Source organism: Carlito syrichta, unplaced genomic scaffold, assembly GCF_000164805.1.
Source record: "Carlito syrichta isolate Samal-C Ts95f unplaced genomic scaffold, Tarsius_syrichta-2.0.1 Scaffold126473, whole genome shotgun sequence".
Classification (NCBI taxonomy): domain Eukaryota; kingdom Metazoa; phylum Chordata; class Mammalia; order Primates; family Tarsiidae; genus Carlito; species Carlito syrichta.
The window spans coordinates 13,013-28,731 of NW_007070569.1; the positions used below are offsets into that span (position 1 = coordinate 13,013).

At 52.4% G+C, this 15,719-nt stretch overlaps 1 protein-coding gene across 1 annotated transcript in view; it reads right to left on the bottom strand.

Annotated features, from left to right (window-relative positions):
- LOC103250067 (carnitine O-palmitoyltransferase 1, liver isoform) overlaps positions 1-15,460 on the bottom strand; it is a 22,001-nt gene extending 6,541 nt beyond the window's left edge. The window contains exons 1-7 of the mRNA XM_008048660.1: positions 15,375-15,460; positions 12,572-12,767; positions 9,082-9,270; positions 7,557-7,662; positions 5,854-5,970; positions 2,912-3,076; positions 1,186-1,320 (exon numbers count right to left, since the gene is read on the bottom strand). Of these exons, the coding sequence (XP_008046851.1) occupies positions 1,186-1,320; positions 2,912-3,076; positions 5,854-5,970; positions 7,557-7,662; positions 9,082-9,270; positions 12,572-12,767; positions 15,375-15,411 (945 nt within the window). The 5' untranslated portion in view covers positions 15,412-15,460. The remainder of the gene's footprint in view (positions 1-1,185; positions 1,321-2,911; positions 3,077-5,853; positions 5,971-7,556; positions 7,663-9,081; positions 9,271-12,571; positions 12,768-15,374) is intronic.
- Positions 15,461-15,719: the final 259 nt, after the last annotated feature.

Genomic DNA, 15,719 nt, shown 5'->3' on the forward strand with positions numbered 1-15,719 from the left:
TGAGGTGGAAGGATCGCCGGAGCCCAGCAGGTCGAGGCTGCGGTGGCCGGGAGCGGCCACAGCACTCCAGTCTGGGTGACAGTGAGACTCCAACTCAACCACAACAAAAAGACACTGTACAGAAAACCCTAGGCCCGTCGGATATGGTGGCTTACGTCTAGAATCCCAGCACTTTGGGACGCTGAGGTGGGAGGATCGCCTGAGCCTGGGAGGTTGAGGCTGTGGTGAGACATGTTCGTGTCACTGCACCCCAGCCTGGGCGACAGAGTGTCACCCGACTCAAAAAAATAAAAAAGAAAACTCTTAGGTCTGAACTCGGCACTCGGGGCCCCAAGTGTGGCAAAGGCTTAATAACCCCCAGTGGAACGTTCCGGTGTGATGGTCACTGCTTTGTTGCCCTGACACCAACAACCTGTGCCGTTTTCCATCCTCTACCTGCTAGTCTCTCCTCACTTGTGTACTCGTCTCGTTGAAGGACTCTTGGTCAGGCACAGTGACTCATGCCTGTAATCCCAGAACTTTGGGAGGCCAAGGCGGAAGGATCGCTTGAGGTCAGGAGTTCAAAACCAGCCGAGGCGACATAGCAAGACCTCGTCTTTACAAAAAAAAAAAAAATCAAAGCATTGTCTGAGTGTGGCGGCACACGCCTGTAGTCCCAGTCACTCGGGAGGCTGAGGCGGGAGGATTGCTTGAACCCAGGAGATTGAGGCTGCAGTGAGCCGTGATCGTGCCACAGCACTTCAGCCTGGGTGACAGAGACTCTAACTCAAAAAAAAAAAAAAGAGACTCGTAGAAGGTAGAATCTCAAGCCTTAAACTTATGAGTAAGGAAAATAATAATTCAGGGTGATGGCCAAATCCCAACTGCCAATCAGAGATGAATTTTTGAGGGGGTCAAGGATGACCCTAAGGTGACCTGCCTACTTTGCGAGATGCTGGAAGTCACGATCTGTCTGTCCCCTTTACATTAAAAAAAAAGAAGAAGAAAGTAGAATCTCATTTGTAGAAGCACAGTTTGCAACATGAATCTGTACACGTCCCTCTTGTCACCTTTTAATACTTTCTGTTCCCCCAAAAGGGGTGGAAAAACGAATTTTGCGCCACTGGAGAAGAAATCAGAGAAGCCAGGTTCCGTTTAGGAGAGCATGACAAACGCTTTTTGTGTCCTCAACCCGATGTCCATTACCGTCTGGCCCGGGTCCACCATGGCCTGCACGAAGCTGCACGACTCGGTGGTGCAGGAGCGCACGGTCTCTGTCCTCCCCTCTCGGAAGAGCCGGGTCATGGAGGCCTCGTACGTGAGGCAGAATTTGCCCATGTCCTGGGGGAGGAGAAGCGTGTCAGAGCGAGGCCGGGCTTGCCGACGAAGCCCAAAGCGCAGGGCAGGACAGTGCCATCTTCCGAGGCCACCAAAATGTTCCTGAGTGCCCTGTCGGCTCCCAGAGACACCCTCAACCTTCTCGTCTTAATGGGGTTCCCCCTCACACACTCACGTTTCTGCCACAGCTGGCTACTAACATCCGACGGAACTCACCATGGGAAATTCACCAAGGAAAGAGACCCTGTCACCGAGCCCCTTGTCCAAGAGCTGTTATGGGAATGGACGTGAAGCTTCAGATGTCTTTTTAGGATCTGTCAAAATGATTGTCTAGGCTGAGGAGGGAGGATCGTCTGAGCCCAGGAGTTCGAGACCAGCCTGGGCAACACGGTGAGACCGAGTCTCTACAAAAAAAATTTAAAAATGAGCTGGGTGTCATGGCTCACACCTGTAATCCTTGCACTTTGTGACGCTGAGGCAAGAGCACTGTCTGAGCCCAGGAATTCGAGATCAGCCTGAGCAACATAGTAAGATCTCATCTCTAAAATAAAAAAAAAAAAAAACTAGCTGGGTGTGGTGGCGTGCACCTGTAGTCCCAGCTACTTGGAAGGTTGAGGTGGAAGGGTCGCTTGAGCCCAGCAGATTGAGACTGTGGTGGCCGTGAGTGTGCCACTGCACTCCAGCCTGGATGACAGAGTGAGACTCTGATGTTAAAAAAAAAAAAAAACAAGGCCAGGCTCGGTGGCTTAGCCTGTTATCCCAGCACTTTGGGAAGCTGAGATGAGTGGATTGCCTGATCCCGGGGGTTCGAGACCTGCCCAGGCAACTTGGTGAGACCTCATCTCTACGATAAATCAAAAAATTAGCCTGGCGTGGTGGTGCGCGCCTGTAGTTCCAACCACTTGGAAGGCAGAGGCGGAAGGATTACCGGAGTCCAGCAGGTTGAGGCTGTGGCGGCCGGGAGTGGCCACTGCACTCCAGTCTGGGCAACAGAGTGAGACTCCAACTCAAAAAAAAAAAAAAATAATAATAATAATAATGGTACATCTTAAGCCGATGCCACAGAACTTCCGCCGCCCTCCAAAATCCAGGGCCCTTCCTGGAATGCTTCCTCACGGGTAGGAAGTCCCATCGCGTCTTCCCACGGGCTGCCTCTTGGACGGGGCCAAAAAGAAAGGTGACAAAAACACCTGGTCCTGCTGGGTGTGCAGTGCCTCCAAGTGGCTGTGGTCACCCCTTTGCGCACGGGGAGGGCAAAGGCCAGGTGCGGGCAAGACTGTGCCCTGAGCGTCTCCGCTTGACCAAATGCTGGGAGTCAGGGCTGGTGTGAAGGTTTAACCTTCCCCGCGTTGAGTGGTGACATCTCACTTTGCCCCTGGCCCCGACTCCTCGCCTCCCAGGTCACACGGGGATCCCAGGGGCCTGCGGACCTCGCCCCTGCGCACAGTGGGCGCCCTACACCACGACGCCTGTGGGGTCCCGGGAGGGCTGTGCTTCTGGCCATCACCCACCCCGCTCCCCCGGCGGGCAAACAGTCTTGGCCACGCCTGGGGACCCCGCGCGCTCATGCTGCAGCCCCGGCCCTCGGCCTCACCTTGTAGTGGGCCAGCTGGAGCGCGAGCTGCACGAAGGCGTCGGGGCTGGTGCGGCACTTCTTGATGACACCTTTCCCGAAGGTGTCGAACGGGAAGGAGTGGAAGTCCACGTCGTCGGCCAGGAGGCTGGCGCTGCTCAGGGCGGTCTCGATGGCCTCTTGACACTGGAGAGAGCGGAGGAGGCGGTTTCGCTTCAGATGGGGGAAAAAGGCTGACACATGGCAGGGCACGGGGGCTCACGCCTGCAATCCCAGCACGTTGGGAGGCCGAGGCGGGAGGATCGCTGGAGGCCAAGCGTTCGAGACCAGTCTGGGCAACACAGTGAGACCACATCTCTATAAGAAATCAGAATGTGCCGGGCTCGGTGGCTCAGCCTGAAATCCGCGCCTTGGGAGGCTGAGGTGAGTGGATTGCCTGAGCCCGCGGGTTCGAGACCCGCCTGGGCAACGAGACCTCATCTCTACAAAAAATAAAAAAATCAGCCGGGCGTGGTAGCGTGCTTCTGTAATTCCGGCTACTCGGAAGGCTGAGGCGGAAGGATCGCCGGAGCCCAGCGGGTCGAGGCTGCGGTGGCCGGGAGTGGCCGCTGCACTCCAGTCTGGGCGACAGAGTGAGACTCCAAGTCAAAAATAAATAAATAAATAAAAGGAAATTAAAAAATTAGGGTGTGGTGGCTCAAGTCTGCAATCCCAGCACTTTGGGAGGCCGAGGCAGGAGGATTGCTTGAGGCCAGGCATTTGTGACCAGTCTGGGCAACATAGTGAGACCAAGTCTCTACAAGAAATCAAAAAATTAGGATTCAGTGGCTTACGCCTGTAACCCCAGTACTTTGGAAGGTTGAGGTGAGAAGACTGCCTGAGTCCAGGGGTTCGAGACCAGCCTGGGCAACATGGTGAGACCTCATCTCTACAATAAATCAAGAAATTATCCGGGTGTGGTGGCTAGAGCCTGTAGTCCCAGCTACTTGGAAGGCTGAGGCAGAAGGATCGCCGGAGCCCAGCAGGTCGAGGCTGCGGTGGCCCTGAGCATGCTACTGCACTCCAGCATGGACAACAGAGTGAGACTCTGACTCAAAAAAAAAATTTAGGCAGGCATGGTGGCGCATGCCTATAGTCCCAACTTCTTGGGAGGCTGAGGCAGGAGGATGCCCCAAGGAAGTTGAAACTGCAGTGAACAGTGATTGAGCCACCGCACTCCAGCCTGGGCAACAGAGTGAGACCCAACTCAGAAATTTAAGAAGTCCCTGGCACTGGTGCCTCAGTGCTGCCCAGTGTTTCCAGGTACATGAGGCTGGGCTGCACCTCAGAGGGCACATAGGTGTTCTAGAAGCTTCGTTCGGGCTCTGCTGGCCTGGAACGCAACGTCAAGGAGTTGGTGAGTCAACATTACAGAGTAAAGAAGATTTCTTAAAACAGGAGCATGCAGCTGGGCTCGGTGGCTCAGCCTGTAATCCCACACCTTTGGGAGGCTGAGGATTACCTGAGCCCGCGGGTTCGAGACCCGCCTGGGCAGCGAGACCTCATCTTTACAATAAATCAAAAATCAGCCGGGCATGGTAGCGCATGCCTGTAATTCCAGCTACTCGGAAGGTTGAGGCGGAAGGATCCTCGGAGCCCAGCCCAGGAGCGGCCACCGCACTCCAGTCTGGGCGACTGAGTGAGACTCCGACTCAAAAAAAAAAAAAATGGAAGCATGTAAATCGGGACGAGGCTGAGGTGGGAGGATCGCTCGGGCCCAGGAGTTTGAGGCTGCCGTGAGTTACAATTGGGCCACTACTCTCCGGCTACACAACAGTGAGATCCTGTTTTAAAAATAGAAAAAAGGCCGGATACAGACTTTTTTTTGAGCCCGAGTCACTCTGCCGCCCAGACTGGAGTGCAGAGGCATGCTGACGGCCACCCCAGCATCCGCCTGCTGGGCTCAGGCGATCCTTCCACCTCAGCCTTCCAAGTAGCGGAACTATAGGCACGTGCTACCACGCCCAGCTGATTTTTTGATTTATCGTAGAGATGAGGTCCCACCAAGTTGCCCAAGCTGGCCTCGAACCCGCAGGCTCAGGCAATCCATTCTCCTCAGCCTCCTAAAGTGCTGAGATGACAGGCTGGGCCACAGAGCCCAGCCTACAGACTTTACTACATCAAAAATAATTTCTTGGGTTCCAGAGCTCCTGCTTGGATTAGAAGAGCCAGGATTTGGCATTTCCGATCCTAAAATTCCTTCCCAAGAGGACTCCTACTAAGTGGGTTATGTCTGATAATCTCCAAAGGAACAAAAATCAAGTTTCAAAAATAATAAATTAGCAACTTAAAGTATTTTACCTCTTAACTCTGTGATTTTTCTTTTTTCTTTTTGAGTCAGAGTCTTACTCTGTCATCCAGGCTGGAGGGCAGGGGCATGCTCATGGCCACCGCAGCCTCCACCTGCTGGGCTCAGGCAATCCTTCTGCCTCGACCTTCCAAGTAACTAGGACTACAGGTGTGCACCACCACGCCCAGCTAATTTTTTTGATTATTATTTTAGAGATGAGGTCTCGCCAAGTTGCCCAGGCTGATCTTGAACCTCTGGGCTCAGGCAATCCCCTCGCCTCGGCCTCCCAAAGTGCTGGGATGACAGGCGTGAGCCACGGCACCTGGCTCGACTTTTTTTTTTTCACTGTGAGCATTTTATAGATGTCGAGCTAAATCTGAGCTGGAAATCTCAATGACAATATTAGCCAAAGCTTTAAATGGAAGAAGAAATATTTACCAAGGCCCCTGAGGCAACGGGGCTGTCACAGCCTCGCAGCCCTGGTGACACTCCCTGGACAAACAACTTTCAGTCTCAATGGGTTTCAAATGAGCTCATGAAAACCCAGGAACCACAGCTGGAAAATTCGCTCGTGAGAGCTTCGATCCGTCTCCCGCCCCAGGTAAGTGGCTACGGCGTGCCAATTCGGACTCACCTCCTCCGGGATGTCCCACTGTAGCCGGGTGGGGTACAGAATGTTCGGGTTGGTGTCTCCCTTACAGTGTCCGTCTTCTGCATAGCCCAGCTGGAAGCTATCAGTGGCCATGACGTACTGCCAAGAACAGAAAGATACAGAGGCGAACTCAGAGGTTATTAGAGCTAACAGCGCTACACAAATTGTGTTTCACCTCTAAGATTTTGTTCGCAGCCTCGACCTGTTGGGCTCCAACGAAACTTCTGGGTCATTTTTTTTTTCACCTTTAAATTTTTTATTTTAAAATTGTGGGGTACACTTCAGGGTTAGGTATACAAATATTCATTGTGCAGGTACCCTTGTTGAAGAGGTGTGATTTTTTTTTTTTTGAGTTGGAGTCTCACTCTAGCCCAGGCTGGAGTGCAGAGGCACGCTCAAGGCCACCGCAGCCTCGACCTGCTGGGCTTCGGCGATCCTTCTGCCTCAGCCTTCCAAGTGGCTGGAACTACAGGCCTGCACCACCACACCCAGCTAATTTTTTGACTTATTGTAGAGACGAAGTCTTGCCAAGTTGCCCAGGCAGATTTCGAACCCCTGGGCTCAGGCAATTCTCTCACCTCGGTCTCCCAAAGCGCTGGGATGACAGGCTGAGCCACCGAGCCCGGCTTATTTATTTTTTTATTATAGAGATGAGGTCTTGCCATGTTGCCAAAGCTGGTCTCGAACCCCTGGGCTCAGGCAATCCTCTCACCTCGGCCTCCCAAAGTGCTGGGATGACAGGCGTGAGCCAGCACGCCTGGCCTTCATCTCCATTTTAGAGGCGAAAAAGACAAGACAGGAGACAGTCAACAGCTTGCCCCAGATCACACACCTGGTTAGAAGCAGAGCCCAGACCCAGATCTGGGCACAGATGTTTGCTGTTCACTGGCGGGTAGACTCAAGACAACTTACTCACCACTGTTTTACGGCACTTTGTATTGGTCAGAACACAATAGCACCGGTGACACCCAGGCGCTGGTGACACAGAGGACAAGAGCTGTGTTTTGTGAATAAAACAGACACGCACTCCTGCCAGCTTTGAGAGGCCGAGGCAGGAGGATCACTTGAGGCCAGGAGCTCGAGTAGGTAAATTGTCAGGGCATCACGGCACACCCCTGTAGTCCCAACTACTTGTGAAGCTGAGGTGGGAGGATGCCTTGAGCTCAGGAGTTTCAGGTTGCAGTGAGGAAGTTCACACCGCTGCACTCAGCCTGAATGACAGTCAGACTTGCCTCAAAAAAAAAAAAAAAAAAAAAAGAAAGAAGTCTTGCCCTGCCTTAAAAAGTAAAATATGCTGGGTGTGGTGGTTCATGCCTATCATCCCAGCACTTTGGGAGGCCGAAGCAAGAGGACTGCCTGAGCCCAGGTGTTCGAGACCCGCCCGGGCAACTTGGTGAGACCTCATCTCTACAGTAAATCAAAAAATGAGCCAGGTGTGGTAGTGCGCGCCTGTAGTTCCAGCTACTTGGAAGGCTGAGGCGGAAGGATCGCCGGAGCCCCGCAGGTCGAGGCTGCGGTGGCCATAAATGTGCCCCTGCCCTCCAGCCTGGGCGACAGAGTGAGACTCCGACTCACAAAGAAGAAAATAAAGCAGGCAGATGTTCCTATTACAAAACCAAGTTCGGTCTGGGGTTTGGCTTTTCAAAAGCGGTTTCTGCGGTCACGTCAAGACGGGACCCACTCACCTCCCAGAGGTGGCCGATGATGGGTGCGTCAGCCCAGGAGTGCTCCGCATTCATTCCCATCTTCCCGTTCTTGAAGACCACGAACGTGAATGACTTGTCAAACCACCTGCGGGAAGCAAACGTGTTTACGGAACTCAAAAAAGGGCGTCGTGTCAACACTGACCGAAATTGACCAAAACCTCCATGTGTGTTTCATCCCAGGTGGAATCATCCACTCTGCACCCGGCCCTCTAACATAGAGCAGGTGTTCCCATCTCTGCGGGATGATGACACACATACAAACAGGACGCCAAGTCCTTCGTTCCTTCCCTGTGCCAGGCACACAGATAAGCACCGATGTTCTGGAGATAAGAAGAGCCAGACGGATTATAGTAATAAGGCAGCTGGGTGCCGGGTGTTGGGGGCTCACGCCTGTCATCCCAGCCCTTGGGGAGCCCGAGGCCGGAGGATTGCTTGAGCCCGGGAATTTGAGACCAGACTGGGCAACAGAGCGAGACCCTGTCTCTACAGATAATGAAGACATTAGCTGGGCATGGTGGTGTGTACCTATAGTCCTAGCTACTCAGGAGGCTGAGACAGAAGGCTTGCCTGAACCCAGAAGGTCAAGGCTGCGGACAGCTGTGATCATGCCATTGCACTCCAGCCTGGGCAACAGAGTGAGACCCCGATCCGAGGGGAAAAAAAGCCAACTGGGGATGAGTCTGAGGCTTTTCGTGTGGGCACACAGCCCCCTCGTCAGCCGATCTGTGCCTCCACTCTGCGGGGAGGCGGACCCAAACTTTACAGATCAGGTAAAGGGGGCTGGAGATCGTCACCTGCCAGTCCCCAGGTCTAAGCCCTCCCCCCAGCCCTGTCACCAGCCTCCCCTGCCTGGGTCGGGCACTGGCAGTCCACGGTGCCATGTTCATCTCCAAACAAAAGTTTGTGTATACAAAAAAGGAAAACCCCAAATCTGCAACTCTAGTTGTGTGTGTGTATCTGCCAGCTTCAGTGGAAGGAAAAAAATTAAATGGTATATTTAATTTATTATTTATTTAACTATATATAATTAATATATTTAATTATATATAATTAAGACATATATATATGGTGTGTATATATATATATTATATCTTAGTATTTGAGTCCCTCTGTCACCCAGGCTGGAGTGCAGGGGCAGAATCATGAGTCATAGCAGCCATGACCTCCTGGGCTCAGGAGATCCCCCCACCCCAGCCTCCCAAGTAGCTGGGACTACAGGCACACGCTGCCACGCCTGGCTAATTTCTTGATTTTTCAAAGAGATAAGGTCTGGCTATGTTGCCCTGGCTGATCTTTAACTCCTGGGCTCAAGTGATCCTCCCACCTTGGCCTCCCAAAGTGCTGGGATGATAGGCGTGAGCCACTATGCCTGGCCATAAGTGCTTTTTTTTGGTGTTAGCTTGTGTCTAGCAGTATAGATTCTCGGGGGCGGATGTCAGTCACATGGGACGTTTCTTCCAAGCTCACAGGCATGCTGCCATCTTTCAGAAGGCGAGGATCCTACCTGTCAAAACACCTGCCGTGCAGCAGAGACTTGGCGTAGCTGTCCATCGACGTGTCTGGGTCCTCTTTCCTATATCCTTGTTTGGTCTCATCCAACGTCACAAAGAAAGCTGCTTTTTCGACGGCGTCAAGAGACTGCTTATTTTTCCCCCGTCCGAAATAGGCCTGGCGACACTTGGCCCAGGGGACTCTGAGGTAAAGATTAAATACAGTTAGACACAGTTGAACCCGTAATAGGTGGCATTTCCTGGCACACGATGTCTGGGATGACACAATGAAAACCTTTGCAGTTTTCAGGAATTTCTTGGAAGAAACTTCCAGGTGGATGATTTTCTCTGACACAGCCTGCCTGCTGCCTAACCTGTTTGCCAGAAGCAACCTCAGTCTCTCATGGTCTCGAGGCCAGAGCTCAGAGCGTGGTGGGTGATTTTTTTGCTAATAAATGCTGAATGAACCCAGGCACGGTGGCACACGCCTGTCATTCCTGCACTTTGGGAGGCAGAAGTGAGAAGACTGCCTGAGCCCAGGGGTTCGAGACCAGCCTGGGCAACTTGGTGAAACCTTGTCTCTACAATAAATCAGAAAACTAGCCAGGCATGGTGGTGCATGCCTGTAGTTCCAGCTCCTTGGAAGGCTGAGGCAGAAGGATCACCTGAGCCCAGCAGGTCGAGGATGCACTGGCCATGAGTGTACCACCGCACCCCAGCCCGGACAATAGAGTGAGACTCCAACTCTAAATAAATAAATAAATAAAATAAAAAATAAATGCTGATTGAGCCAGGCACAGTGGCTCATGGCTGTCATCCTAGCACTTTGGGATGCCGAGGCAGGAAGATCTCTTGAGCCCAAGAGCTCAAGACCAGTCTGGGCAACAGAGCAAGACCTCGTCTCCACAAAAAATTAAAAAAGTTAGCCAGGCTACTAAAAATTAGTTCCACCTACTTGGAAGGCTGAGGTGGAAAGATCGCCGGAGCCCAGCAGGTCAAGGCTGCGGTGGCCACGAGTGTGCCACTGTACTCCAGCCTGGGCGACGGAGTGAGACTCCAACAATAAAGAAGGATGGAAGGAAGGAAGAGAATTAAAAATAAATGCTGAATGAGCCAGGCATAGAGGCTCACTCCTGTCATCCCGGCACTTTGGGAGGCCGAGGTGGGAGGACTGCTGGAGCCCAGGAGTTCAAGACCAGCCTGGGTAACATAGCGAGACCTCATCTCCACAAAAAATAAAAAAATTAGCCGGGCATGGTGGCATGTGCCTGTAGTCCCAGCTACGTGGGAGGCTGAGGCAGAAGGATCCCTTGAGCCCAGGAGGTTGAGGCTGCCGTGAGCCATGATTGTGCCACTGCAATCTTAGTGAGAGTGAGACTCCAACTCAAAAAAATGCGAATGAAGGGATGACCAGGAGGCAGACGGGCCCTGAGAATGGCAGACTCAGTGCACAGTGCTCCACATTAAACACCTTTCCCTGTATCCCGCCCCCGCCCATGGGAACCATCCTATCAAATCTTGGCAGCAAAGAGTCACAGTAAACACGCAAGGGCATCCTCCATGCCAGACTGTGCTCTAAGCCTTTTCCACGCACCAACTCGCTGATCTTCTCAACGCTACCACGCCCATCTTTCAGATGGGGAAACTGAGACACAGAGCGATAGGTCATAGTGACTACGTGGCAGAGAGAGATTCAAACCCAGGCCGTCAGACCCCAAATCCATGCCACAGATGACCACATGACTCCAGTCCGACGATGAGGTCCCTGCCCATTTTTTTTTTTTTTTAAGTTGGTCTCACTCTGTCGCCCAGGCTGGAGGGCAGTGGCCGCTCCCGGCCACCGCAGCCTCGACCTGCTGGGCTCCGGCGATCCTTCCACCTCAGTCTTCCAGGTAGCTGGAACCATAGATGCACGCCACCACACCCGGCTAATTTTTTGATTGATTATAGAGACGAGGTCTCGCCTAGTTGCCAGGCTGACCTCAAACCCCAGGCTCAGGTAATCCCCTCACCTCAGCCTCCCAAAATGCTGGGATGACAGGCTCGAGCCACCACACCCAGCCAGTGAGTGGTTTTAACTACAACCTCCGTTCCCATCCCTCTACAAACCCCATCAGTGAAAGGCAGGCTCATGTTTGACTCACTCCTGCAGAGAGAGAGAGGCCCACCCTTCAGGGCCCGAGGGCCTGGCAGGCGTCCGAAGCTTCCTGGGAGCCAGGTGGAAGGCAGAGGCCCTCTCCAGGTCGGCCAGCTCCCTGAGCATACAGGACTGTCAGGCTGGGCCTCCCTGCTTAGACACACATGGGTCCCACATTTCTGCATGGAAGGCAGGAAAAGGCAGTGATTCCTATCTGTCACCCATTGGATTTTGTTTTTTTAAGAGATGAGGTCTCACTATGTTGCCCAGGCTGGACTAGAACTCTTAGGCTCAAGTGACTCCCCCCTCAACCTCTCAAGGAGTCTCAAGAAGACTCACAGAAACTATTATTATTTTTTTCAAAGTTGGAGTCTCACTGTGTCGCCCAGGCTGTAGTGCAGTGGCACACTTATGGCCACCCCACCATTGAACTACTGGGCTCAGGCAATCCTTCCACCTCAGCCTTCCAAGTAGCCGGAACTACAGGCATGCGCCACCACGCCTGTTTAATTTGTTTTATTTTATTGTAGGGATGAGGTCTCACCAAGTTGCTCAGGCTGGTCTCGAACCCACAGGCTCAGGCAATCCACTCACCTCGGCCTCCCAAAGTTCTGGGATGACAGGCTGAGCCACGGAGCCTGGCCCCCTGTGCCCACTTTAACTGGGATCCGCAAAGCCACTGCGACACTCAGGCCCTTCTTTTAATTTTTTAGTTGGAGGTCTTACTGTTTTCATCTCCTTGGGAGGCTAAGCTGGGAGGATTTCTCGAGGCCAGGAGGTTGAGGCTGCAGTGAGCTGTGATCATGCCACAGAGTGAGACCTTGACTCAAATAAATTCATTGGCTGGGCTTGGTGGCTCAGCCTGTCATCCCAGCACTTTGGGAGACTGAGGCGAGTAGATTGCCTGAGACTGTGGGTTCGAGACCAGCCCGGGCAACTTGGCAAGACCTCATCTCTACAATAAATAAAAATTAGCCAGGCGTGGTAGTGTCTGTCTGTAGTTCCAGCTAACTGGAAGGCTGAAGCAGAAGGTCGATGCTGGGGTGGCCATGAGTGTGCCACTGCACTCCAGCCTGGGTGACAGATTGAGACACCAACTGAAAAATAATAATAATAATAAAATAAAATAATAAATTCATGAATTCAGTTTAATAAACCAGTTTCATTCATTCACTCCTGTCACGTGCCCTCGTGTCTCCACGTGCACATGTGCTTGTCACACACACAGCTGGCCGGGGGACCCCAGCATGTCCTCACTGCTTTGGTGACCTGCTGGGCCGGGAGTGGAACCAGCGGCCACGTAAGGAGGAGCGCCACGGAGTGCCTCCGCCACCCCCAGAAACATGGCAGGGGACGGACAGCCTCACCTGTCCCCTGCGGTGAGGGCCGCCAGCCTGGCCTCCCCCGGCTGAGGTTCCGACGGGTCATCCAGGATCTTCTGCATCTGTTGTTCGATCTCCCGTGGCCTCAGCAGCCGCCCGTCGTGGTACAGCCAGACCTTGAAGTAGCGTCCCCTGTGGTACACGACGATGTGCTTGCTGTCCTTGATGTGCTGGATGGTGTCTGGGCGTGCCATGGGGGTGGGGAGCAGAGACACAAAACTCAGCGTCAGAAGGTCAGAGTGGCTCCCAGGCCATCACGGCCTTGTTAATGGCGCGCGACTCCTAACACTGCCTTACCGCATTCTGTTTTTGTCGTTGTTGTTTTCTGAGTTGGGGTCTCGCTCGGTCGCCCAGGCTGCAGGTGCAGTGGCACGATCACGGCTTACCGCAGCCTCGACCTCCTGGGCTCAGGGGATCCTTCCGCCTCAGCCTCCTGAGTAGCTGAGCTGACAGGTGTACGTCCCCCTACCCCAGCTAAATTTTTTTTATTTTCTGGAGAGACGAGCTCTTGCTGTGTTGCCCAGGCTGGTCTTGAACTCCCGGGCTCAATGATCCTCCCACCTTGGTCTCCCAAACTGCTGAATTTGCAGGGGTGAGCCACTGCGCCTGGCATGCATTCAGTTTGATAAGCCAGTTTCTCAAGACTGTTTAAACAACTAAGTATAGGACAGAGTTGAGAGCTCTGGGATCCAACCCTCCTGACTTCTAAGCTTGGCCTGGCCGCTCATTAGATGCAATCAAACCTCTGTAAGACCTCAATTTTCTCACCTGTAAAATTGAGATAATACTCATGTCTCTTATGTGGTTGTACAAAAATTAAGAGATAATATCCATAAAGGCCAGATAAAGTCAGCATTCAAGCAAAGCAGTTATTAAATTCATTAATTACAACAGGGAAACTTAGAAAATGTTCTGAGAAACATTCTGAGAACTGTTTCCGAGGCCAGGTGTGGTAGCTCACGCCTGTCATCCCGGCACTTTGGGAGGCCGAAGCAAGAGGATTACCTGAGCCCACGGGTTCGAGACCAGCCTGGGCAACATGGTGAGATCTTGTCTCTACAATAAATCAAAAAATTAGCCGGGTGTGGTAGCGCGCGCCTGTAGTTCCAGCTACTTGGATAGCTGAGGCGGGAGGATCGCCAGAGCCCAGCAGGTTGACCCTGGGGTGGCCTTGAGTGTGCCACTGCACTCCAGCCTGGGTGACGGAGTGAGACTCCAACCCAAAAAGAAAAAAAAAAAAGGCCGGGCTCAGTGACTCAGGCTGTCATCCCGCGCCTTTGGGAGGCTGAGGTGAGTGGATTGCCTGAGCCCGCGGGTTCGAGACCCGCCTGGGCAGCGAGACCTCATCTCTACAATAAATCAAAAAATCAGCCGGGAGCAGCCACTGCACTCCAGTCTGGGCGACAGAGTGAGACTCCAACTCAAAAAAAAAAAAAAAAAAATTAGCTGGGTGTGGTAGCGCACGTCTGTAGCTCCAGTGACTTGGGAGGCTGAGGCGAAAGAATCACAGGAGCCTGCAGGTCAACACTGGGGGGGTGGCTGTGAGCGTGCCAATGCCCTCCAGCCTGGGCAACGGAGTGAGACTCCAACTCAAAAATAAAAAACAAATAAAATAAATAAAAAATGACTGGGGTCCCTATACCCTCGTGTAGAGGCTGAATATGGTCCATTCACTCATATGCTGAAGTCCCAACCCTGCACCTCAGAACGTGACCTCCTTGGGAGATGGGTCTTTAAAGAGGTAATTAAGGCAAAATGAAGTCTCCAGGCTGGGCCCTAATCCCAAGTGACTGGTGTCCTTTAAAGAAGAGGCGATTAGGACACAGACACGCACAGAGAACTGAGTGTGTGAGGACACAGAGGGAACACAGCTGTCCATAAGCTAAGGAAAGAGGCCTCCGAGGACATCCAGCCTCCAGGTCTGAAAGCAAAGAAAGGTCTGCCACTTAAGCTACTCCGTCTGTAGCATTTCTCCTGGCAGCCTGAGCAAAGTCAGTAACCAACAACTTGAAAATATACTTGAGGTCCGGCGTGGTGGCTCACGCCTATAATCCAAGCACTTTGGGAGGCCGAGGTGAGAGGATTGCCTGAGCCCGTGAGTTCGAGACCAGCCCAGGCAACTTGGCAAGACCTCGTCTCTACAATAAATAAAAAAATAAGCTGGGCATGGTGGCGCATGCCCGTAGTTCCAGCTACTTGGAAGGCTGAGGCGGAAGGATCGCTTGAGCCCAGCCGGTCGAGGCTGCGGTGACCATGAGCACCTCCAATCTGGGCGACAGAGTAAGACTCCAACTCAAAAATAAAAATAAAAGAAAATATACTTGAGGTGGGTGCAATGGCTCACACCTATAACCCCCACACTTTGGAAGGCCGATGTGGGAGGATCACTTGAGCTCAGGAGTTCAAGACCAGCCTGGGCAACATAGCAAGACCTTGTCTCTACAAAAAAAAAAAAAAAAAAATCAAAAAGTTAGCCAGGTGTGATGGCGCACACCTGTAACCCCAGCTACTTAGGAGGCTGAGGTGGAAGGATCGTCTGAGCCCAGGAAGTTGAGGCTGCAGTGAGCCATGAGAGGGCACTGTAATCCAGCCTGGGCAATAGAGTGAGATCCCAACTCAAAAAAAAAAAGCGCCGAGAAGATTCGGCAGAAGCAATGTTGACCAACCTAAAATCCTAGGAAAGGTTGGTACAGGTCAAGCTGGTCCCTTGGACACCCCCTAATTCAGAGCATAAGGATCGGACACCCTCTAATTCAGAGCATCTGGATCCCGAGGAAGTCTCTCTCACCTGTTTCTTCTCCCGGGATTCGAGATGTATTAAACATTCGCTCCCACTGAGCGGAACAGAGTGGGATGGTGGACCCCAAAAGACGAATCTGTAATGAGAATATGGTTCAGACCAACAGATGAACACACCACAGGGCGATAAAAAAAAAGGGGGTGGGCAAACGTCACACATTTAATGGCTGGATCTGTTTTCTGTTCTCAGGGGCTTGACTTAATCTTTTAATTGTTTCCTGGGGGTAGTTTATTGGGGGCCTTGCCAGGGCACAGCTCCCTGCATAGCTAAATCCTAAATAACACAGTCTAATCCATTATTTTTATTTATTTATTTATTTATTTTTGAGTTGGA